Source organism: Pelodiscus sinensis, chromosome 7 (genome assembly GCF_052426305.1).
Source record: "Pelodiscus sinensis isolate ZL-2025 chromosome 7, ASM5242630v1, whole genome shotgun sequence".
Lineage (NCBI taxonomy): Eukaryota > Metazoa > Chordata > Testudines > Trionychidae > Pelodiscus > Pelodiscus sinensis.
Window position 1 is genome coordinate 39,405,181 of NC_143058.1, and position 25,326 is coordinate 39,430,506.

At 39.9% G+C, this 25,326-nt stretch overlaps 1 protein-coding gene across 1 annotated transcript in view; it reads right to left on the reverse strand.

Annotated features, from left to right (window-relative positions):
- The window catches only part of LOC102458957 (sodium channel protein type 2 subunit alpha-like), a 164,160-nt gene that overhangs the window by 12,482 nt on the left and 126,352 nt on the right, over window positions 1-25,326 (reverse strand). The window contains exons 21-23 of the mRNA XM_075933532.2: window positions 17,329-17,451; window positions 6,729-7,010; window positions 1,502-1,555 (exon numbers count right to left, since the gene is read on the reverse strand). Coding sequence (XP_075789647.2) covers window positions 1,502-1,555; window positions 6,729-7,010; window positions 17,329-17,451 — 459 coding nt within the window. The remainder of the gene's footprint in view (window positions 1-1,501; window positions 1,556-6,728; window positions 7,011-17,328; window positions 17,452-25,326) is intronic.

The following is a 25,326-nucleotide window of genomic DNA, read 5'->3' on the forward strand; positions in this document are numbered from 1 at the left end:
TCAACACGATCCTGCCATGGAGGGTCGTCTGTCTGGGAGACCTGGACATAACCGTGGCCAGATTTGCTTCCCTGGGGTTTCAGAACTGCAGGGGAGTGATCGATGGGACCCACACCCCAATCCATGTACCGGACCATAGAGCGGCCCAGTATATTAATCAGATGGGCTACTTTTTGATGGTAGCCCTCGGCATGTGCTCTGAGTATCATTGTGGTCCCGGGGCTTCCAAAGTTGAGTAGCCCTGCCATTACTGATCAATGGGAGCTGCAAGAGTGGAGTCTGCAGGCAAGGACAGCCTGTGGAGACCCCCTGTTCTGCCTTTCTCAGGGGCTGCAGGGATGTGCCACCCACTTCCAGGAGCAGCAATTCCCATAGGGATAATTACAGTACTCCATCCACAGCAGGTTAGGCATTTTAGAACTCACTACTCAAAGAATTATATTTAAGTGTAAGAGAGAAATGAAAATTGTGAAATGCACAGACTAGTCAAAAACTAAAACTAGCACACTTTGCAACCAGTACAAGAAGTAACAACAACCCCCCATGTATGTGTTGGATTGGGAAACGTGAGTGAAGGAGAGTGTGTGTTTGTGAGAATGACAGACACACGAACAGTGTGTGAGAGTGGCAGGGATTTGTATTGACAAGCTTCCTCCATCTCCTTCTCTCTGAATGGAGATAGGGTACAGAAGTGAGGGGATGAGGACCCTGACATTAGCGACCTCCGTCTTCTCTCTACCACACCCTGCACAGCAAGCAGGAGGCTCCCAGGGGGGCAGCTCCAAGACAGAAGAAAGGAGCAGTATGACAGTGGGTGGAGGGGCTACTAAGTGCCAGAACTTGATAGCTTCTTGGCCAAAACAGTCAGGATCACCTGTCAGAGGCTGCAAGATCTACCAGTAGATCCTGATAGTTCTATACAGTATAACTACCAGATCCAGGCACATTCCTTTATCTTGCTTTAAGTTATTATAAGAGAAAGCTGCATACCAAATTTGGTGATTCTAGTTTTTACCATTTCGGAGGAGTTCTTGAACAAATCAGCTCATAGAAAGACAGACATTTCTAAAATATATAGTAAGATTTCAGTAGACACCAGGTACACAAAGCTGGTAAATGCATATGTAACACTTGGTATATTAAAATGCAGGTTGTCTATGCACACTTCCGAGTCATACATGAAAACAGGATGCAGAGTGACAAACTTAAGTAACCAAAAAGCTAGAAAGCCATGAATTTGGTAATTCTTGAGCAGTATTTAAACATTCTTTGTTAGCCTTTATTAATCTATTTTTATTCAGTAAGTAAAATGTATTGTAAACTACTGTAAGAATTGCTTCATTTGAAACGTGCACTTCATTACTTTATAAATTTAATCTGAATAGAATATTTGCCATGTTTTAATCTGTCATTTTCACTGCCATTCAAGTTAGATATTTATGTGTACCTTAGAGTCCACCCACTCTAAACAAATAATCTTGGAATATGCTCTTGTACTTACATCAATGGAATCAACAGCTGCATACATGATATCCATCCATCCTTTATATGTAGCCTATGAAAAGGCAATGTGTTAAAATTGTGTGTCAAATTTCAGATCAAACCATATATTAACTATTTTATAATCATATTCTTATGAATGAAATAACCTCATTTCCCACACAATGTACAGTAAACTTCCGATAATCTGGCACCTTTAGGACCTAGGGGGTGCCGGATTATCAAATATGCCAGACTATAGAAAAGGGGGGACTATGAGAGGTCTGGGGTGGAATGGGGGGATGCGCCCCTCGGCGCTGTGGGACCAACCCGGCAACACCCCAGTTGCTCTACCCCAGGCATCCCCAAGTCAGCCACTGCTGAAACTGACCAGCGGCTGACTCGCGAAGCCAGGGGCAGAGCAGCTCCAATTGTCTGGCTGCCAAGAGCACTTCTGGGTTCCAGATGGTGTCGGACCATTGGATGCCGGACCACTGGAGTTTTACTGTATTTGCATACTCATAGAATAAACTAGTAATACTTAAAGCATAGCTATGATAATTTTTTTTGCCACAATTTTTGGGACAAAAAATGTCAATATGGCAGCATTGAAGCATCTCACAAATTCTTGTCAGTTTTGCCAAATTGTTTCTGTTCAATAATTTTTTTACAAATAAAAAATATTACATTTTGACATTTTCTAAATAAAATGTTTCAATTTTTCCATCCAAAAAAACTTTTCATGATCAAATCTACTTTAATTTTATCAGATATGCAACATGTTTTAAAAACTAAAAATCAAAATGAAATGTTCTGTTCAACACAAAGTAAATTTTTCTTCAAATTTTTGGTTCCCCAAAAATTAAAAAAAAAATTGTTTGACCCAACTTCACTTTTTTTTTTTTTTTAAGAAGTGACTTGTTGGTGAACCAATTAATTTCATACTTGTAGAGCTCTAATTTAAAGCTAGCATATTGGAAAGTGATGAGAAACAACAAAACAATTTCCTAATTAATTCAGTTGCTTTTTTTATGATCACAGAATATCTCTAAAGAAATTCTCATTGTCTGGATGTGTTTGTTATTTGAATTATTATGCAAACACTTCCTAAATCCAGAGATGAGCTCAGCTGTGATTAACATCTGAGCTAATCAATCATACAACATGGTAATGTTTTTGTTTCCACTTTATGACTGTTACAAATATGAAAAATGTTTTCATAGACCACCGTGTCTTTAAAGGATTGGAGCAGCATACAAAGAAAAAAGTAAAAGTAAAAGCAAGCAGACATGGGAAATTTTATGTATTTTGTAACTTTTCATTTTGAGACACACAGGCTTTGCGGTAAGCTTCATCCCTAGAAAAAAAATCTAACGTTTATTGGCTGAAGACAATTTTAATTAAATTTTCTCTTATCACATTCATATAAAGAAAGTCCTATTTGGAAAAGCTGTAGTCAAGTTTCTGTAATAGCTTCTCTTGTTCCAGGTCTGGAAACAAGTTAATTACTCTACAGTTGGACAGGCACTGTCCTCTTACCCTGGATAAATAACTGAACTGCATTTACTAATCTCTGTTTAATTTTCTGTCTGGCATTCCAAGATTTCTTTAAAAGCCACTCTGCCAGGGTTCAGGACAGCAGCATTGGGAATGACAGGTAGGTCTTTATGGCGTGTTAATGTTGCAGCAGCATCCCAGAACTAATAATCTTTTCTGGTCATTGGCATTCACAGTAAATAAGGTAAAGAGTTATATAAGTAGAGAAGGAGAGAAAAAAATGCTAAACATGTTACACATTATGTAAATGCAAGAAAATCATCATAGCTTGGGCACTCAATATAATAGCACTAGAGAGAAATAGTTTGTTTGGTTGTGTGCAAAACTCAATGAGCAAAACCAGCCAGGTAGGGAGTTTACAGATTATAGAGGATCTGGCATAAGCTGTTGCCCAGATAGAGAATGGTGCACAAGATGAAAGTATATCTGAAAAAAAGAAGAGTTGAATTATTTTGGAGATACTACATTTCATGGTTATTTGTCTTCTGAGGTAAAAATGTTGATCCTCCAATGTTATTCTCTAGGATTAGAGGAAAGGGAACATGAGGTTCATTCTGTAGTGAACTGCAAGGTCAAATATACTAATGGGCAGGATAGAAACTGCCATTGTATAAATAACATTTTACTTCCATAGTTTCCAAAAAAGAAAGCGTTCAAGAGACCAAATATGGTGCCAGGGAGAAACACACTAAGATGGAGTAAGAGCAGCTGTAGGGGCCCAAAGTTATGGAGAATCTCAGGGTACTGCTATCTCTGCTACTCCATACAGGTCACCAGAAGTACAAAGACAGCATCTGAAAGGAGGAAACCATGATTGTGGAACTTCTTTTTTCCACTGACATCAGCTGTTCAACTAGTTTAACATTTTTGGGTCCTAAAAACAACACACAGCCCAATTGCTGCAATGTATATACTGTGCAGAAGAGCCACAGTGCAGAGCAACATAGTTAAGATGGAGGGAAGCCTCTTTAATAACTACATAGTGCGCATGGACTAGGGATGTGAAGAACTAGTTGACTATCCGATAGGCAAATGCTTATTGAATAGTTGACAGGTTAGTCGACTAGTCGCTTCCCCTCCTCCCCACTTGCTGCCTCTATCAGAAAGAGGCAGCATGGGGAAGGGAGGAAGAGGAGGAGTTATTTCAAAGCAGCAGAGCCACTTGGAGCCTGGGGCCAGACCCCAGGTTCCACACAGAGCTAGTTCTCTGAAATGCAGGGTGCAGCCAGAGGAAGCTGGGGTGTCCCCAGGCTCCTCACGGCATTTCAAAGCGGTAGTGCCACGTGGAGCCTAGGATCAGCTGGCGACTCCCCCACTGACCCTGGGCTCCATGTGGTGCTGCTGCTTTGAAGCACCACAAGAAGCCTGATGCCAGGCTCCCTGTAGCGTTTCAAAGTGCCAGTGCCACACAGAGCCCTGGATCAGCAGGGGAGTCTCCAGCTGACCCAGGCTCCACATGGTGCTTTTGCCTTTGAAGTGTAGCTACACTTAAAAGGTGGAGGTGCTCTACCGACTATTCGATTAGTCAATATTTAATGCCCCTAGTATGGACAAGTACTCTCACTTCAGAGTCAGCAGAGTAGCTATAGTCCAAGAAAGAACAGCTTAACCTCTGCAGGAGGACTGTCTTCATATGTAGAAGTACTTCCAAACACTGGACAACGTTGACCATTGTTCTGTCTCTGTCAGCAGCTAGTGCTACAAGCTTCAAGGGAAGGTACAAAGAATTGATTGACAGCAGCCCTGATAGCAGGGCTGGAGCCAGGCCTGCAGCATTCTGGGCTAATGGGGCCACAGCAGCACAGCGGCGTGGCAAGAGAGGTGGGTCATGGCACCCCAGCAGGGATACAGCTGGGGCTGGCAGCTAGGAGGGTCGGTGGGGCTGGGCGGGAGGAACAGGGCCCAGGACCTCCCCTGGTCTGGCAAATTCCCTCATTTGGGACCGGTCAGGTCCCAAGGGTGCTGGATCAGAGACATTCAATCTGTAGTGACATATCCATTAGCACAAACTGCCCTTGTCTTAGAAGCAGCTGTGGCATGTGCCATTACACAGTACCATGTCAATGTGAGAAATGTCACATTGACACCAATATAGTAGAGAAACTGAATAGTAAGAGGATGAGCTCTTCCCTTCTTTCTGGGCTCTTTACTGGAACCTTCTTATGCATTTAGCCTCTCTGTAGTTGAAATGACTGTGAAGTGAAATCACTTTCAGTGAACATAAATGTGAAAAAACCCAAACCTCTGTTCAAATAGGCAAAGACCATCCTAGTGTGACCTGGGTTGATGCAAGCTGAGTTAATTTAAAGGAAATTATCATCTGGCATTTGCTCAACTCTTCTGTTAATAACTACTTATCGGATATAGGAAAACTGGTACTTCAAGAAAAGATAAACACAATAGTAATGCTTTTTGTTCTTAACACTGTAATCTCTACTATATAAATAACAAAATTGGGTAAAAAGCAAACCATACAAAAAGCAAAAACATCTAAACTTTACTAGAAACAATGTATCTATTAATATGCTGAATATATGTTAAATTGATATTCAAATACACAGTCGAACCACAACACATATAACAAAGGCAGACACACCCCTGTACTCCAGATATTGTTTATCCCTCCTTAACATTAAGTGCAGATTCTCCCAAGATCAATCTTAATGGAAGCCAGCCAGCAGAGGGCTACCTGCTACAAGCTCTAGAATTTGAGAGAATAATAATTAGCACATATTTATGTGCACAAATGTTTTCCTGGAAGCAGCCTGTCAAGCGAACCTGATTAGATATGCATGTTCCTGTCTTAATTGATTTAATTCTACAGATGGTCTGCTAGGGAAATACTTGTGTTTGGAATCATGACACTAATCGGTTCTCCTAAAAATAGTTGGCCTAGTGTTAAACAAAAGCCCAGAAAGCTTGGGTAATGGTTGGAAAACACCTGAACTGGAAGAAAAAAAAAATCAGGAGAGAGCATACAACATGGAAAAAGAAAAAGGTGTTTTATCACCCTTTTACTTGGTTTCTAATTTTAAATGACTAAATTTATGCCCCTTCATAATATTTGCCCTGAAAATTGGGCAAGGTCTTACAGTTTGCCTACAGGGTTACCATAGTAAAAAATCACATCTGTCTACTCCCTGCATAATTAGATAGTGAAATTTTTTAAAATAATAGGCAAATTTTATTAAACTTGACTCCATGGTATTGGAATGTTTTATTGAAATCTGTAGATACCTGGGATGAGCTTTAACTTCCTCCCCTCCCTCTCCCCACCAGATCTTTCATTTTTCATTTAATATATTCTGGCTGATATTAAATATCCCTCCTTTTACAAAACTTACATATTACCATGCCAAAGTGATTACAAATACAAGTATTAAGCTGCTTGCATGGAACATCATCAACATGTAAGTAAGCAAGCCCGCCATTAATCCCTGATAAACGTCCAGAATATCTGCTTTGGAACTGCATTTTTGTAAACTCCATGGAAACTTGCTTTTGGACATCATAAAAAACAGTTTCCTCCTCAAGACTCCCAAATTTTTATATTTTAAATGCACAAACAGTTTCTATAATACATTACTTATGACTATATGGCAAGATAATGAAAATGAAGAGATCCAATTTCACTTCTATAAACCATAGACTTGAAATTAAACTATAAAAATATACACCAAATTTTCACTTACTACTTGAAGTAGAGAAAGATAGCCAGCTCCAACATTATCAAAGTTTACTTTCACATTTTTCCACAGGACATCTTTACTGATTTTCATAAGAGCCTCACAAACAGTTTTATTCTCAACCTCTTTTCTTGGAAACTGGTTGCCAGTTGTGGTGTTAACACAGTAGAAAAACTTGCCAGCAAATAAATTTACTCCCATTATGCTGAAAATCAGCCAGAATATAAGGCAAACCAGAAGTACATTCATAATAGATGGTATTGCTCCTAAAAGGGCATTCACAACTACCTAATAAACAAATAGAGAGAAAAACTTGTAAGAAAACTTATGGTAGCAAATTAGGCATTCTTTGAAAATGGATAACAGCAAAAATATTTTATTACAAAATGTAGTTACAAATTATCTCATTTTTCAAATATTAATAACAAACCACACAATGACTAGACATGAAAAAGGTAAAGACTAAAATTTTAATATGAAAAATAAGTTTTTTTAAGTGGCAAGACAGAATCATACAATGTGTATGCTCTTGGGGAAAAAAATAATACCTGTTAAAGAAATATAACAGTCAAATTAATAAATGTGACAAATCATTACTGATGAACATAATGACAGATAAGGACTGATTGAGCTATAGATCTTTGCAAACAGTACAGAGCTTACTTTACAAAATTAGGATTTCAAGAATTGTAAAACACATATTACCTTTACAGTATATGTATTCGTACATTATTATTTTACTTACTGAAACAGACCACTTTGTATTATATATTCATTTGGATCACAAGAGTGCCTTTCAAGCTCCATTTGTAATAATCTTATTAGATATTTCATATGAAAAATATGATTTTCTTTTTTCAAGTGTATATAAAAGCACATAAAGACTCACTTTATAATACGATCAATATATTTACCATTATATTATAGGTAATTAGCATGGCAGAAAGAAGAGTGTCCCCTCCTGGTAGAATAATGAACCTAGTATGGTATCCCCATTAAGGCTGTTAAAGACTAGTCGACTATCCGATAACTATTTGCTTATAGGATAAAATAGAGGCAGCAAAGCGGTGGGGGGGGAAGGGCACTTCAAAGTGGGCGCTGCACAGTTGATCCGCAGATCATCTATGCGGCAGGCTGCTCCTTTAAAATGCTACCTCCAGGCATTTCAAAGGGGCAGCTGCTGTGAAGCCCAGGGTCAGCTGGGGACTCCCAGTTGGCCTTGGGCTCCCCGCAGCATTTCCCCATAACAGGGAAGTGTTGCGTGGTACCTGGGGATTCCAGCTGACCTGGGCTCCTAGCAGCATGCAGCGTAGCATGGAGCCTGGGGTCAGCGGGGAACTAAAAGTCCCCCGCTGACCCCAAGCTCCATGGCTTTGAAATGCACAAGGGCCCCCATTGGGGACTCTTGTGCATTTCAAAGCAGGCATGCTGCGTGCAGCCCGGAGTCAGCAGGACTTCATGCTGGCCCCAGACAGAGTTCCGCATTCCTCCTTTGAAATGTACAAGACCCCAGTAGGAGCTCTTGTACATTTCAAAGTAAGAATGTGGAAGTGCCTATCCACTAGTCAACTAGTCAATTGTCAATTAACAGCATTTTAACATCTTTAATCCCCATGAGAGAATAGTTTTGCCTCTTCACTCTCAATCATTACATTTCTACAAAAACTTCTACATTAGTTCTAACCATTGGGATTATCACTCCTTTGTGCAAGAATCCCCAGAGAACTGAAGAACCAATTTAGAATGTTTAATGAAACTGGAATTTTTTCCACCATACTCAGCCTTTAGGAATCTTTCTGCCCAGTATGTGTTGATCTGGTGGTGCACTATGATACCTACGGGCAGCAGTTGGTTGTAGAGCACATACACTCCAGTCTTACAACATCTAAATCCATCTTGCAAGTGAGAATATTGATACTTTAAGTTTTCTGCATATCTGGTGAAACCTAGAGAGATGCCTGGTGATTGTCTTACACTTAGCTTCATTTCAGATATGTCAGATGCTTTATGCTTCCAATTTGCATCTTAGCTAATTCTCTTGAAGTAGGGTGGACCAAAATGTTAAATGATCTCCTGACACACATGAAACGTGGAATTTTCTTTAATGATGCAATCTGCACAAGCATTGTGCCATTAATTATAAGTTTTCTAATCCGATAGAATTTTGAGATGCTGCTGCTCTTCTACAAAGTGTCAACTACAAAGAAATGATTGTACATAAATAGATGGCATGTGGAAGAAGAAAAAGTCCTCGAATGGACTTAAAAAATTAAGCTAAAGTTTCCTATGGAAAAAAATGAGTCTGATCCCAGATTTAATCAGTTGCTGATTTTGAACCAACAATAATGTTTGTAGAGTTAAGCTGTTTTCAGACCTTCCTCTATGTCTTCCTGAAGGTAATCCAATCTGGCTAATATCTGTGACTTACAGGGATAGATATTTATGACTTAACTCTCCAAAGGGTAGTCCATATTCCCCAGACCATAGTTCCTTAGCAACTAAAGTCAAAGCTAAATTGATGGCTTCCCCTTCTCCTTGATTTGGGATATTATATTTATTTCAGTTATTTATTTTAGGAACTTCAAGTAAGTTGGAAAAAGTCCACCCTATGGCATGTCGTTATCCATCCTCAGGTTTTGGATTTGCTATACCAGTGGAAAAATAGTTTTATTTAAGCTAATTGTATAATCATCTTCCTGGAGAGGGGATGTGTATATAAACTCTTGAAATGAGATTGCTTCTATTGGAATGTGAACCAGATACCGAAGGTCTGTATCTTTGTACATGACCTAAAAGCTGACAAACTGAAAAAAGTGTTCTGTAGTGAAAATGATGTGTCCTTAAGAAATCTCTGGTGACAAGAAGGAAAATCAAACAGTTTCCTGGAGATGTCACAATCATTGTTGAAGTCAGGATTTTCATAATGGATTTTACCTTCTTCATTCATTTGTTGTTTGAGTTCTAGGAGTGACAATGAAGTAGAGAGAGGACTAGCGGAGATTTTTATTGCTTAAGAAATCATATTTCTGATGTCTGCTAAAAGGCAAAAGGACCTATATCTGATCTGAGGAAGTCAGTAATATAAGGCTCTAAAATATACGTGCCCGAAAAGTGTGCCAAGACACCAACTGCTGATAAGAAGCCCAGGGAATATTTGTAACCTAGAAACCTCAGAGGGGAAAAGAGAGGGAAAACTTTGAGTACTGTGTATCATTTGAGACTCACAGTATATGTCAGTTTCAACTGGGAATGAGCTGGGAATTATGCAAATAGGTCTTAGGCCAGTGCACTAAAAATGGTAGTGTGGACATTGCAGCTCAGACTGGAGTTCCAGATTGGAACCTTAACAGGATGTGTAGGTACAAAAACTTGTCTCTCTCACCAACAGAACTTGGTCCAATAAAAGATTATTTCATTTCCCCACTTGTCTCTAATATCCTGGACCAATATGCCTACAACACTTCATACATTTATATGGCATGCTATTCTGCTTTGTATACAGTAGATGGCATGAATTAGCTACTCTTGGATCCTAAAGAATTTGTAGCATCCTAGAGAATGTTTTCAATTTCCATCACTGGATGATGATTCAGTGATATAGTCCACTTTGTAAATAATTTGTTTTGAAAGATAACGGGGTACACCTGGATATCAATGAATGTGCCAAGAACAAAGATCAACAATAAAATTAAGGGTGTTGGCACTTCAATTAAAGGAATTAAGGATTAAGCTATTCAGGCTGTGCATATTTAAGTATATTATATGAATGACATTCAGAAATATTCAAATAGCTATTGACAGCATATGAGTCCTATTTTAAATAAATCAATTTCCTTAGATGATTAAAACTAAATATATTTTAAAATTCAAATTTACTTTTCAATTTTTATATTCTGTGTACATTTCACACAGTGGGTAATGACAATAATCTGACTAATTTCACATTTGTTTCATAAGTTTGGTATTTTGCCTTCACAGGTCAAGGATTAAATTAAAAGTAAAAACAAAAATATCCCAAACTATGAATATATTTTCTAATAATAATGAGATCTGATAAAATTTGCTGTCCTCATAACAAAATGTTAGGTTTTAGTTACGTGTGTCTACGAAAAAGTTGGACAAGGCATGTTTCTGAAACACAAGGAGAAAAGTAAAATGTAAAATTCTATTTTCCTTGGTATTACCCACAACTGATGGAAATCAGAAGCAGGTTGAAAGGAAACAAAATGGTTATGTCAGATTTGGGTGTTTACATTATCGGGATTCTTGCAGGAAAACAAAGCAATCAGTTGGTGAGAAACAATGACTGTATAGAACAGGAAATAAATAGTTTTTCTACAATAATCTTGTTATGTCTTGCAGTATAGTGGCTTACAGTGTACCTTTTAAAGCAAAACTACCAGATTCACATATGTAGGGGTACATCTACACAGCTCCATGTAACTTGAAATAAGCTACGCAGTTTGAGCTATGCAAATTGAATAGCTTATTTTGAAATAGACCACTATTCAGACAAGTCCCTCAATCCTTGTGGAATGAGGTTTACTGGGACATCGGAATAACAAGCCCATTATTTCAAATATATTTTGAAATAACAGGCTTGTTGCTAAGATGCGGAAAGTTCTATTTTGGGACACTGGATGTATCCTGAAATAGTGCCACAGCCTAGACATACCCTCAGTGAGCTATATTATAGAGCAGGGGTCTCCAAACTTTTCAGCCCGAGGGCCGCATTAACTATCAAACAGCAGTTCGGGGGCCGACTACACACTTGAGGTCCAAATAAAAAACAATCAAAACATGGATGTTGTTTTTAATTATTTATTTAATATTATTTTATTCAGTTATTATTTAATAACACATTCATACACTACACATGAACACCTGTATTAGTGTGAATGGTGAAATTGTTTCCTGGATGCCAAAATAGCAGACATTTCTGGCTTTAGATTTGTTGTCCCTAACATCAACAGTGACCTGAGATTATCATCGGACAAGTTTGTTCTCAAATTGTTCTTCACGTATTTCATTCTTGAAAATGTTTGTTCACACAGGTATGTTGTTCCAAAGATTGAAAGGTACCTTGATGCAAAAGTTTTGACATTAGGAAAGTCTTCCTTGGGCAAAAACTGGTAAAAACCCACCAGTCCTATTTTGAACTTGTCCCTAAGGAGGTCATTTGCTTGCAACTCAATGACTTCCAGCTGCAGTTCATCTGGGCAACTGGCCACATCTGCTTCAAATGGGTTTTGAAACAATCTCACTTCTTCTGCCTTTGAATCCAAAAAGGTCTCCACGGGCCGGATGAGAGGGCCTCGCGGGCCGCATCCGGCCCCCGGGCCGTAGTTTGGAGACCCCTGTTATAGAGGGAAAGACTGAGTGGGGCTTCAATGGTAAGTGGGACAGGTTAGTGGGGCCATAAAGGAGGAATGAAAAATTCAAAGAGACCATGGCTCAGGAAAGAACTAAGGAGTCAAAGACTTAAAGGCTAAATTGGGGGATGGGAGGGATATTCGAAGCTGCTAAAATAGAAACTGAAAAGGATTTGGGGAAAGATTAGAGTGAAGGCTGAGATAGCTGTAAAGAGGAGATAAGAGTCTTGGAGCAAAAGTGAAAATGGCTAGGAATTCACTTGTGCGTACAAGTCTACCAGAAATGTCACAAAACTCATGACCTTGGAAAACCTTGTTTGTCTGAGCTTGCTGTCAGAATTCATTGATGCAGCTCTAGACAGAATACAAATCAAAAGATGTTAGTAGGACCACAGCAATTGACTATACTATTTTAGGTGATGTTTTACTCATATTAATATAATATAAATATTATTTCATTAATTCATGTGCAAAAGAGAGAAATGCAATTACCTCAGTCTGTAAGTATCTGTACTATGTGAGCAGAAATGAAAAACTAGTGAGTTGGATGTTTTTTCTCACTAAAGAAGAGACTTTAAGATAAACTGGAAGTGGCATTCATATTTCTGGGGAGACAAACTGTTTATACTGATATGAAGCTCTAATGTGAGTTACCTTTTTGAAATTAGAATAATTGAGCCATATTTTCAAAAATTAATGCCCATATTTTCTTCACACAAATTTTAGGTACAAATAAGTGTGGGACAATCACATGTCCAAAACTATTCTAATTTGAATAACTATTAATTCTATTTTAGACAATGACTTGTGGACACAACCAGTTGCTCTTGTGTCCAACTGACTTAAGCTGTGAGGTTATATCTACAATACAGCACTATTTTGGGACACTTGAGGTATCCCAAAATAGCTATTCCGCATCTTTTGAGCACTCCCATTATTTCAAAATATAAGGTGCCCGCTACTCAGATATCCCTGTAAACCTCATTCCACGAGGAGTAAGTGATGCTTTGGAATAGCAATCTATTTTGAAAAATATGCTGTGTAGACAGCGCCAAATTTCAAAATAAGCTATTTTAAAATTAACTCAAAATAACGCTACGCAATTTGTGTAGCTCAAATTGAATAGCTTATTTCTAAACAAGGATACAGTGTAGACTCACCATGAGTGAAAATAAGGACAGGTGAACACCAGGCTAATGATGTGATAACCCGCTTAAGAGTGAACAGGGAATATATTAATATACAGACTAAGTTACCAAGGAAAATATAGTAAACTAACTAATAAACATGTTATTTACTTTAGATATATTCCACTAAGTGCAATTTGTGCTTCACAATACGTAGATTGTACTAACTAAAGAGGATGCTCTGTCCCAAAGATCTTATAATCTAAAAAGACGCACGTGGTTACAACACAATATTTAAAAATACATACAGGTACCATATAGGCAAACACGGAATGATGTGCCATCATTGAAGCTGGAAGGCTTCACAGAAGGTTTTGATGAAGGACTCAAGGGAGGAGAGTTACAGCAACCTGTAAGAGTGGTTCACAACTAAAAGGATTATGGAGAGATATTAGTCTATAGTTAAGGCTGCAAGCAGATTTTTCAATCCATATCTGATTTTGCCTCATAATCTTACTTTTCAAAGGGGTGTTTTCATTTACTATTTAGTATGTATGGTCTTTGGTCAGAGGCTAATATTGCAAAGTGAAGTAATTCAAAACTTAGGAAATGCCAGAATGAAGGCTACCTGTTCAACCTTAATTCTAGCCCCTTGTGCATGTGCACTATGATATATATTTGTTGTGTTTTTTTTAAACAAATGCATACTACTTTTTTCCAAACAAACAAACAAACACCCCTTTCTAGGCACCTAGAATGGAATATTTCAGTTCACACTGTTAAATTTTGGCAAAGTTATACACAACTGAAAACAGCTTAAAATAGGAAGTGTTGGGTAATCCTAACTGCAGATACTACTGCTTGTTTCTGCCTTATCAGTGGGCTAAATTTTAGATCAGGTCTTGCATAAGCTGTTTCTTTTTCACTTTTTAAAAACAAATAAAAGGAAACTTTGTTTGCAGACATGTTTTTTATTTCTCGTTTTCTATTATAGGATCTGCATAGGAATTCTCTTCTTCCTCTCCCTTAAAAACAAAAAAACAAAAAAACCCACCTCCTCCCTGCCACCAATCTTCCATACAACTTCTCTTTCCTTTCCCAGAAAAATAAAGAACATTTATTAATTTGTTGATATTTTAAGGCAGGGATGGGGAACCTAAGGACTGAGGGGCTGGATGAAGCCCCTGGGTTGCCTGGATCTGGCCACCGAAGTGTAGGGCCTCCTTCAGCATAGGGGAGCGTGTGCTGGCACTCCAGCATCCCCGCTGCCTCCCTGTAGATCCCTGGTCCCTGACTGCTTTTTCTTGGGCCACACAGCCACATGGCAGGTGGCAGGAGGCTGCTGGGGTGGCAGCCAGGGCTGGAGAAGCCGCAAGCCATGTGGTGGGAGGCTGCAGCAGAGGCCGAGGCTGGAGGAGCCACAAGTCGCATGGTGGGAGGCTGCAGCAGAGGCCGAGGCCAGAAGAAAGAGGCTGCTGCGCAACCAGGACCGGAGGAGCCATAAGCTGAATGGTGGGAGGCTGTGGCGGCAGCTGGAGGAGCTGCGTGACAGGATGTTGTGGTGGTAGTCAGAAGAGTCACAAGCCGGATGGTGGAAGGCTGCTGCACGGCCATGACCAGAGAAGCCATGAGCTGCATGGGAGTCTAGGCAGAAGAGTGGTGAAACAAGTACTGAGGTCATAACTTATGGGCCTAAGACTGGGTGGGGAGCAAAGGTACCAGCTGTCTGTAGTGGTGGGAGGTACCAGGCAAATAAATGCCAGTGGGGGGAGGGCAAGGTGCAGGGTCAGACACAGGTCTCTGGACAATGTGTGTGTGTGTAGGGAACTGACAAGATGTGGGGCTGAGTCCAGGTCTCTGGGCAGTGGTGTTTAGGCTGTGGGCCCTAGGCCCAGGTCCTGCCTGTTTGTGTTTGGAGGTCAGATAGCATAGCCCTGGCTTATATACTGGTGGCAATGTAGGGGCAGATTACATGATTGGGCACAACTACAGGGTGTGTGTGGGGGGGGGTAGGCAGCTAGCCAGGTCTATACAGCTGGCTGCATGTGGTTCTGATGGGGGCACAATGTGTGTTGGGGGCAGAAGCCAGCAAGTTGGGTGGTTTTCAGGGTGGGTAAGGTGCAGGGTCATGCACCTTGTTAATTATCTGTTGTTTTAGTATTTTGTTAGTAACTGGTGGATGTCATACACCTAAACAAGTGCACATGACATCAATATTGTTGCACAAGGCAAAACTCACTCTGCTCACGGATGGAAAATCTTAGAGGGAATACTGGTCCTAAACAAACTCAATAGATCTCTGTAAGAAAAACGATATGAACACACTTTCTTCCTACAAAGTATAGGCTAGTAGATCACAACAGGAGAATCAAGAAGAATCCAATGAAGAATATCCCATTCTATCATAATTCAAGTTAGGTGTTTTCATTAGTACAAAGAATCAAAAGAAGTTCACATAACTCACATCCAAATAGAGGTTCCTTGCACTAATATAAGATTCAACTCACTTTTCTTATCATAAAGCTTTTAACTATTCCTCTGTGGACCTCACCACCATAGAAAGTGTACATATCTAGTCCTCAGCTGCTAAGGACCAGGTATCCAGAAAGAGCTTATAATGATGAAAAAGTGGAAAAGTTTTTCAGAAAAACACACAGTCATGTGCATATGATGATCACTAAATAAATCCTTCTTCCAATATCCTAGCTGCAGCATTCCAACTTTCACTCTCCCTTCCTCCACGCAATCTGAATCTTCACAACATATATAAACGTCTGCACATTCTCGTCTGGTTCACCTTGATCCCCCTTTTTTCTCTCCACTCTGGTACTGACATCTCATTTCAGCAAGAGAAACATTCTCTTCCTTCTCCCACAATACAAGAGCAATTCTTCAGAAAATCCTGGAAGAGCACTGAAAGTATTCTTATTGTTTTATGCTCACCCAGAACTTGATGCTTCTGATGGCAGTTTAGGATTTGATGATGAGGTGATGGCTAGAAGGTGTTCTCAGAGTTGTGCAAGGGAGAAAAGGGCTGGTGGAAATGGAGGAGCTTGTTTATTCTCTGCTTTTGAATGTGAAAGCAGACAAGGATGCTGCTGCAGAAAACCTGTGCTTTTTTTTAAAGCAACCAATCTAATGCAGCCAATATTTACCATCCATTACAAGTTATTTCATGTTCTTTTTCTGATGCACTTGAAAAATACACTTCCTCTTTGAACTCTTGTGATTGAGTCAGAGTTCTATATAAACTAAAGAAACATCCAAAGAGCAAAGAATAAAATAAGAATTATATTTTCCACACCACTGTCATAAAGAGAATGACAGTAGTTATTGCAAAATTCGTAAAAGCACACTGAATAAGTATTTCAACATAACTTGTAAGAGGTATGTTCATGAAACCTTAAAAAAGAAAAACATCAACAGAAGAAAAATACTAATCAAATCTATATTTTCCCATGTCAAACAGGTATTATACACTAATTCAATTTCTGTAGAAAAGAGAACCAAATATATTATGGGTAGGGAAGTATTTTTGATAAACATCTCTTACTGCAATCAGGATATTTTAGTTATTGTGATTAACTTCCTAATAAAGTAAAAGGATCATTCTGTAGTTTATTCCCTATAAATTTCCTCTGACAGCTAATAGATATAAAAACTAGATTTAAACACTTCTCATTCTACTTAATGAGTTTAAGAGGCTCCTTTTCTATACTGACATCAAGCCACTTTGCACACTATATATTTTGCATAGTTTATATACAAAGTAATTTAAAGATTCGACTATAAAAAGTATACTTTGAAAATAAGCTAATTATGAGAAAAATACAAATAGTATTAATTTACTTTTACATTTGTAACAGCTAGGAATCGACAGTTAAAAATAAACTTCTCAAGATTAGAGATTTACTGTCCCAAATAAACACAGCCAATACATAAAATTGCATATGACTAGAAACACATGAACTGTAGTTCTGTAGAGCTCAGTAACAGATGTGCAATAGAGTGAAGACAGTATTCTATTTTTTTTTATTTCTTGTCATGTTTGTACAAACTGTTGCTTTTTCTGAAATAAAGATTTCTGCTTCTTTTATTTTATCTTACCCTCATTCCTTCAAATCGTGACAAGGCTCTCAAAGGTCTCAAAGCTCGTAGTGTTCGAAGTGATTTAATTGGACCAATTTCAGAAAAGCCCAAAGCATTAGCTGTTAAGCTAACCAAAGAAACCTGCACAAATAAAAAGAAACAAACAAAGAAAAATTATTTGCATATACCTTGTATAGCCCTTTAGAAAGAGTCAAGGGCTGTGTCTAGACTGGCCAGTTTTTCCGGAAAATCAGCCGCTTTTCCGGAAAAACTTGCCAGCTGTCTACACTGGCCGCTTGAATTTCTGCAAAAGCACTGACGATCTCATGTAAGATTGTCAGTGTTTTTGCGGAAATACTATGCTGCTCCCGTTCGTGCAAAAGTCCTTTTGCGCAAAAGGCCAGTGTAGACAGCCCAGATTTGTTTTCCACAAAAAAGCCCCGATTGTGAAAATGGCGATCGGGGCTTTTTTTGCGGAAAAGCTCGTCTAGATTGGCACGGACGCTTTTCCGCAAAAAGTGCTTTTGCGGAAAAGCGTCCGTGCCAATCTAGACGCTCTGTTCCGAAAATGCTTTTAATGGAAAACTTTTCCGTTAAAAGCATTTCCGGAAAATCATGCCAGTCTAGATGTAGCCAAGATGTAATGTCTAAAAGGAGGAAAAGTTCAGCCTGGAGATTAGGAAAAGATTCTTAAATATCCTATAGTTCAAACAACGAGAACAACTGGATAATGGAAAAAAAATGGGGAAAAAAGAGAAATTCAATTGTTTGTGAATCTCTGAAGTTCTTAGTCTCTTGAACTATGATACTATCATTACATACATGCATACATTCATGAACAGGTTAGAAATAGGAAGTACAGGTTGAACCTCCCTAGTCTGGCACCCTTGGGACATGACCAGTTCGGAACCAGAGAAATGTCCAGAACATGGGAGGTCAATATTGTCTAGTAGGATTACCAACACATCCACTGCTTATTGGGCTGTTAGAAGACATTTAGGGGTAAATTAAGAGTTAAATAACAGTACAGAACACTGAGAGCTAAGAATGGTGGTGGTACACAAACTTTCTGAAAAGTGGGCATCCAGTTTATTAAAATCATTCTGATGATGGATGTATCTGGACTGGAGAGTTTTGGACTATACAGGTTCCACCTGTACTTTAGCAAAATACAAATTGTGAACTAGACTAAATAACACAAACAGTGCTTTTCTGACACTTCTACCCTTGAGAAATAACGGTCTGGATGAATCATAACATTCCTAGGAAAAATAGTAGAAGATTGGATGGTTTTCTCCAAAATTCATACGAACACAATATTTTGAATGTAACAGTGTTACTACCTTACTCAGTAATGTTTCATAAAGGGCATCATAGAGAAATTCTGGCACAATTTCTCATATATAAAGTTTGTTACACTGATGAAATCTTGTAACCTTTTAAACTTACTTTGCTATAAATTAAGCTGGAGAGAAGCTACACCAAGTAGAAAGAATCTTCTGCAAAGCAATACAGATCAATCTACACTTTTTGGTCATGTATGTATTTTACCCATTTGCCTTAAAATCATACCGGAATCTTACCACTCTCAACCAAAGGCCTTATCTGGAATCAATGGGAATTTTGACATCAGCTTGCATTGTAAAAGGATTAGGCTTAAAGTCCTTACAAACTCATAACAGTCATATAGATAAGGCCCAGTATCCTGAAGTCTGTTGAGAATTCAGGATACTGCTAATCAAGAGTTGATGTGTCAATACGTCAATACTTAGTTTGTTCAATCAAGCTTGCATATTATTAAAGACTTTATATAAAGGAGCTTGTGCCAAACTCGTTTATATAAAGGATGCTATATATTGAATTCCATAGCATCTTTCACAAGCATCAATGTACACTAAAAAGTAATCAGTTGTAGGCTATTCGGTGCAAGAAAAGGAGTTTCTTTTTCTCTATAAATATTGCTTAGCTCCGTAGAAGTCTTCCTGTTATAGGTTTACCTCCATTACCTAGACAGAGGACTGTCAGAGTAAAGCTGCTTAGAATGATCATTCACAGATCTGATTATTAATTTATTCATGGTAGGAAGTACTCCCCCTCCCATTGCCAACAGCCAATACAACAAGAAAATTCTTTCAAAAATTTTCTCAAAAATTGTTTTCAATAGCTGGGGCAAAAAAACGTTGTTTAGTTTTGCAAAACCTTGGTTAGACATAGGATTTGGAAAACCATAAATAGAAGTGGTTTGGATCTTACTTCCATTGTTATCAGCACGATCCAAGTTTATAGGGGATGAAAGACTTTAGGTTGGCTCAACTCTTTACTAAATTCAAAAATCAAGCCACAGAAGATGTCAAGCACCTGTAATTTTCTACCAAATGTAATCACAAGGTATAAGTTTAGCAGAATTTGACAATAAATGAATATATGAAGCATTAGAAAATCAGGAAACTTAAAGAATCTAAAATAACCTTCATTTAATTGAAAGATTTTTTTCCACTTAGGTTTCATTAGTTGGACTGAAAGTATTTTTCAGTTAGTTCAGAAAGCAACACAATCAACATAAGAACATACTGAAATCTGAAATTACTTTCTTCCAGAAAAGAAAAAGCTTATTTACTTTTCTAATGGGCAAGACTGTTATGGAAATTACACTACCTTAAGTATATTACTGTAGGAAATAAATATTATAATTTATTTACACAGAAACAAAATAGAATATCATTATTTCTGTTGTTATAACATAGATTGAAATTATCTGTTCACAGCCTAAATCCTTCATGAAGTATTTTACTCTATTACTATGACAGTATTGTAGTTGTGACAAAATGTGGCATAAGGAAGTTTGTTTTTGTTACTATTTCTTTTCTGGGAAATAATATTCTACATTATAGTACAGATTTGGAGCAATTCTTAAGACAGCTCTTCAGGAGAGAGCCACAAGAAGTATTAAAGGATTTGAAAATAAGTCTTTCAATGATTTGATCAGCCTGTATAAATACGCACATAGAGAACTGAAATTAGATAATATAGGGCTCTTCTAGCTAGCAGACAAAAGGCATATTTTGCTGTTACTTAACTTATAGCAACTGGAGTTTCTCAGGATGTGTGGTTTCTATGGCTATGTCTGCACTACGAGTTTTCTCAGCAAAAAATATGCTAATGAGGGACTCATTTGCATGAGTCATGATCTCATTTGCAAATTTTCTGTCGATCCATTTTGGGCTGGGGTTTTTGCGCAAAAAACAAGCAGTGCGGATGTTTTCTTTTTGTGCAAAACACCTTTTTTCACAAGATTGGTATACCTCCTTTTTTGGGGCATAAGGATCTTGTGGAAAAAAGGAGTTTTTGCACAAAAAGAAAACGTCCATACTGCTTGCTTTTGTGCAAAAATCCCAGTGCCAAAACAGATAAGATAAGGGAAGAAAATGTCACACAACGAATGCGTTATTGCTAAATGAGAAAATCTCCATTCTATCTCATGACATTTGCAGCAACAAGAAGTATCCAGCAATAAAGAATAGAAGAAAAGGTTCCACAGCCAAGATTAAAATAAAAATATGTAAAATTATGAGATCATTGTGTTTCAAAAATTTAACAGCTAGTTTTTTTTATCAGATAGTTGTACTGTGTCATTTGGTGAGTAACCAGGATCCTTAACCTATCTGGTTTTCTGGATACATGCTCTATCCTATAACACATGCTTTTTTTATGAGAATTCTCATCCAGCTACAGCAGAAGAATCTATGATAAGATGACTTCTTTTGGTTCTACTGTGAGAAGTATAGTACTGCTGACAAGTTTTATTTGGGAGCATATCAACTACTGAGTGATTTTAGTGTTAAAACTGATAACTTTCTTATGTGGTGTTAAGTCTATGGTGGGACATCAATGCATGAAACTCAGGTACAGTTGAGTTCATAGCTTTATTGTGGATTTGGAATAGTATAAAATTAAATTTCGAATTTTAGAATAGACCTGAGATGTGCAAAGACTTCTAGAAGGGGAAAAAGGCCAGCACGGGAATCCCCCGATGCTATAGAGGTAAGCAATGACTTTCAAGCTCTCTCCACAGGCTCTGCAGTGCTGAAAGCTCTGGAAGGGACCTCACAAGGAAGAAACCAGAAGGGAACACCATCTACTGGAAGGCATGGGATGCGTAGTCCTACGGATGGGGGTTCCACGGCCACCACCCCCAAAAGGAAATGACGGGTGGTGGTGGTCGGGGACTCCCTCCTAAGAGGGACTGAGCCATCCCTCTGCCGTCCGGACCTGGAATCTTGAGAGGTGTGCTGCTTACCGGGAGCTCGCATTCAGGATGTCACTGAGAGGCTTACCAAGCTGATCAAACCTTTGGATCACTACCCCTTCCTGCTTCTCCACGTGGGAACTAATGATACGGCCAAGAATGATCTTGAGCGTGTTACTGCGGATTATGTAGCGCTAGGAAGAAGGATCCAAGAATTTGGAGCGCAAGTGGTATTCTCCTCCATCCTCCCTGTTGAAGGGAAAGGACTGGGCAGGGATCGTCTAATTGAGGACGTAAATGCGTGGTTGCGCAGATGGTGTCGCAGAGAGGGCTTTGGTTTCTTCGACCATGGGACTCTGTTCCGGGCGCAAGGATTGTTAGGAAGAGATGGGATCCACCTAACGAAGAGAGGAAGGAGCATCTTCGCGGGCAGGCTTGCAAACCTAGTGAGGAGGGCTTTAAACTAGGTTCGTCGGGGGACGGTGACCAAAACCCTGAGGGGAGTGGGAAAGTCGGATACCGGGAAGAAATGCAGAGAGGAAGGGGCAAGAAAGGAGGACCCGTGTTTCGAATGGAGAAGATAGGACGATCAACTGGTTACCTATGGGGCTCGTCTACATTGGCCCCTTTTCCGGAAGGGGCATGGTAATTTTTGAAATCGCAATAGGGAAATGCGCGGGGGATTTAAATATCCCCCGCGGCATTTAAATAAAAATGTCCGCCGCTTTTTTCCGGCTTTTAGAAAAGCCGGAAAAGAGCGTCTACACTGGCCCCGATCCTCCGGAAAAAGCGCCCTTTTCCGGAGGAGCGCCCTTTTCCGGAGGATCTTATTCCTACTTCAAAGTAGGAATAAGATCCTCCGGAAAAGGGCGCTTTTTCCGGAGGATCGGGGCCAGTGTAGACGCTCTTTTCCGGCTTTTCTAAAAGCCGGAAAAAAGCGGCGGACATTTTTATTTAAATTCTGCGGGGGATATTTAAATCCCCCGCGCATTTCCCTATTGCGATTTCAAAAATTACCATGCCCCTTCCGGAAAAGGGGCCAATGTAGACGTAGCCGAAGTGTTTGTACACTAATGCGAGAAGCCTGGGCAACAAACAGGAAGAACTGGAGGCCCTGGCCCAGACCAAGAAATATGATTTAATTGGGATAACAGAGACTTGGTGGGATGACTCGCATGACTAGAGCGCTGTCATGGAAGGGTATAGACTGTTCAGGAACAACAGGCAGGGGAGAAAAGGAGGAGGAGTTGCACTATATGTAAGAGAGCACTACGATTGCTCTGAACTCCAGTATAAAGAGGGAGAAAAACCTGTTGAGAGTCTATGGGTTAAGTTTAAAGGAGCAAACAACAGCATTGATGTTGTGGATGGTGTTTGCTACAGGCCACCGAATGAGGTGGATGAGGTACATGAGGCTTTCTTCGGACAACTGAGCGAAGCTTCCAGATCGCAGGCCCTGGCTCTCGTGGGGGACTTTAATCACCCTGACATCTGCTGGGAAACCTATATGGCAGTACACAGGCAATCCAGGAAGTTTTTGGAGAATGTTGGGGATAACTTCTTGACACAGGTGCTGAAGGATCCGACCAGGGGCCGTGCGCTGCTTGACCTTCTGCTCACAAACAGGAAGGAACTAATAGGGGAAGTGGAGGTGGATGACAACCTGGGAAGCAGTGATCATGAGATGGTAGATTTCAGGATCCTGACCAAAGGAAAAAAAAAGAGTAGTAAAATACACACCTTGGACTTCAAAAAAGCAGATTTTGACTCCCTCAGAGACCTGATGGGCAGAATCCCCTGGGATGTTAACATGAAGGGGAAAGGAGTCCAGGACAACTGGCAGTATTTTAAAGAAGCCTTATTGAAGGCACAGAAATAAACCATCCCGACGCGTAGCAAGAGAGGCAAACATGGTAGGAGACCGGACTGGCTTACAGGGGAAATCCTTGGTGAACTTAAGCACAAAAAGGAAGCTTACAAAGAGTGGAATCTTGGACAAATGGCCAGGGAGGAGTTTAAAGGTATAGCTCGAGAATGCCGGGGGGTTATCAGAAAGGCGAAAGTGCAAACGGAATTGCAACTGGCTAAGGATGTGAAGGATAACAAGAAAGGTTTCTAAAGGCATGTTAACAAGAAGAAGGTGATCAGAGAGGGTGTGCGGCCCCTAATGGATGAAGGAGGTAACCTAGTGACAGATGATGTGGGGAAAGCTGAAGTACTCAATGCTTTCTTTGCCTCTGTAATCACAGACAAGGTCGGCTCCTGGACTTCTGCACCAAGTGACGCAAGATGGGATGAAGATGGACAGCCCTTGGTGGGTAAAGAACAGGTTAGGAACTATTTAGAAAAGCTAAATGTACATAAATCCATGGGCTTAGTGCATCCGAGGGTACTGAGGGAGTAGGCAAATGTCATTGTGGAGCCTTTGGCTATTATTTTTGAAAAGTCGTGGAGATCGGGAGAAATCCCGGATGACTGGAAAAAGGCAAATGTAGTGCCCATCTTCAAAAAAGGGAAGAAGGATGATCCAGGGAACTATAGGCCGGTCAGTCTTACCTCGGTTCCTGGAAAAATCATGGAAGGGATCCTTAAGGAATCCATATTGAGGCACTTGGATGAGAGGAAAGTGATTAGGAATAGTCAGTATGGATTCACAAAGGGCAAGTCGTGCCTGACCAATCTGATTAGCTTCTATGATGAGGTAACTGGCTCGGTGGACATGGTGAAGTCAGTGGATGTTATATATCTTGACTTTAGCAAGGCTTTTGATACGGTTTCCCACAATATTCTTGCCAGCAAGTTAAGGGATTGTGGATTGGCTAAATCGACGGTAAGATGGATAGAAAGATGGCTAGAAGGCCGGGCCCAGCGGGTAGTGATCAATGGCTCGATGTCAGGATGGCGGTCGGTTTCTAGAGGAGTGCTCCAAGGTTCGGTTCTAGGACCGGTTTTGTTCAATATCTTTATTAATGATCTGGATGAGGGGATGGATTGCACCCTCAGCAAGTTTGCGGATGACACTAAGTTGGGAGGAGAGGTAGATACGCTTAAGGGCAGAGATAGGGTACAGAATGACTTAGACAAATTGGAGGATTGGGCCACAAGAAATCTGATGAGGTTCAACAAGGACAAGTGCAGAGTCCTGCACTTGGGACGGAAGAATCCCAAGCATAGTTACAAGCTGGGGACCAACCGGTTAAGTAGTAGTTCTGCAGAAAAGGGCCTGGGGGTTACAGTGGATGAGAAGCTAGATATGAGTCAACAGTGTGCCCTTGTAGCCAAGAAGGCTGATGGCATATTAGGTTGCATTAAGAGGAGCATTGCCAGCAGATCCAGAGATGTCATCATTCCCCTTTATTCGACTTTGGTGAGGCCACATCTGGAGTACTGTGTCCAGTTCTGGGCCCCCCACTACAAAAAGGATGTGGACGCATTGGAGAGGGTCCAGCGGAGGGCAACCAAAATGATTAGGGGGCTGGAGCATATGACTTATGAGGAGAGGCTGAGGGACTTGGTTCTGTTTAGTCTGCAGAAGCGAAGAGTGAGGGGGGATTTAATAGCAGCCTTCAACTTCCTGAAGGGAGGTTCCAAAGAGGATGGAGAGAGGCTGTTCTCAGTAGTGACAGATGGCAGAACAAGGAACGATGGTCTCAAGTTGTGGTGGGAGAGGTCCAGGTTGGATATTAGGAAAAACTATTTCACTAGGAGGGTGGTGAAGCACTGGAATGGGTTACCTAGGCAAGTAGTGGAGTCTCCATCCCTATAGGTGT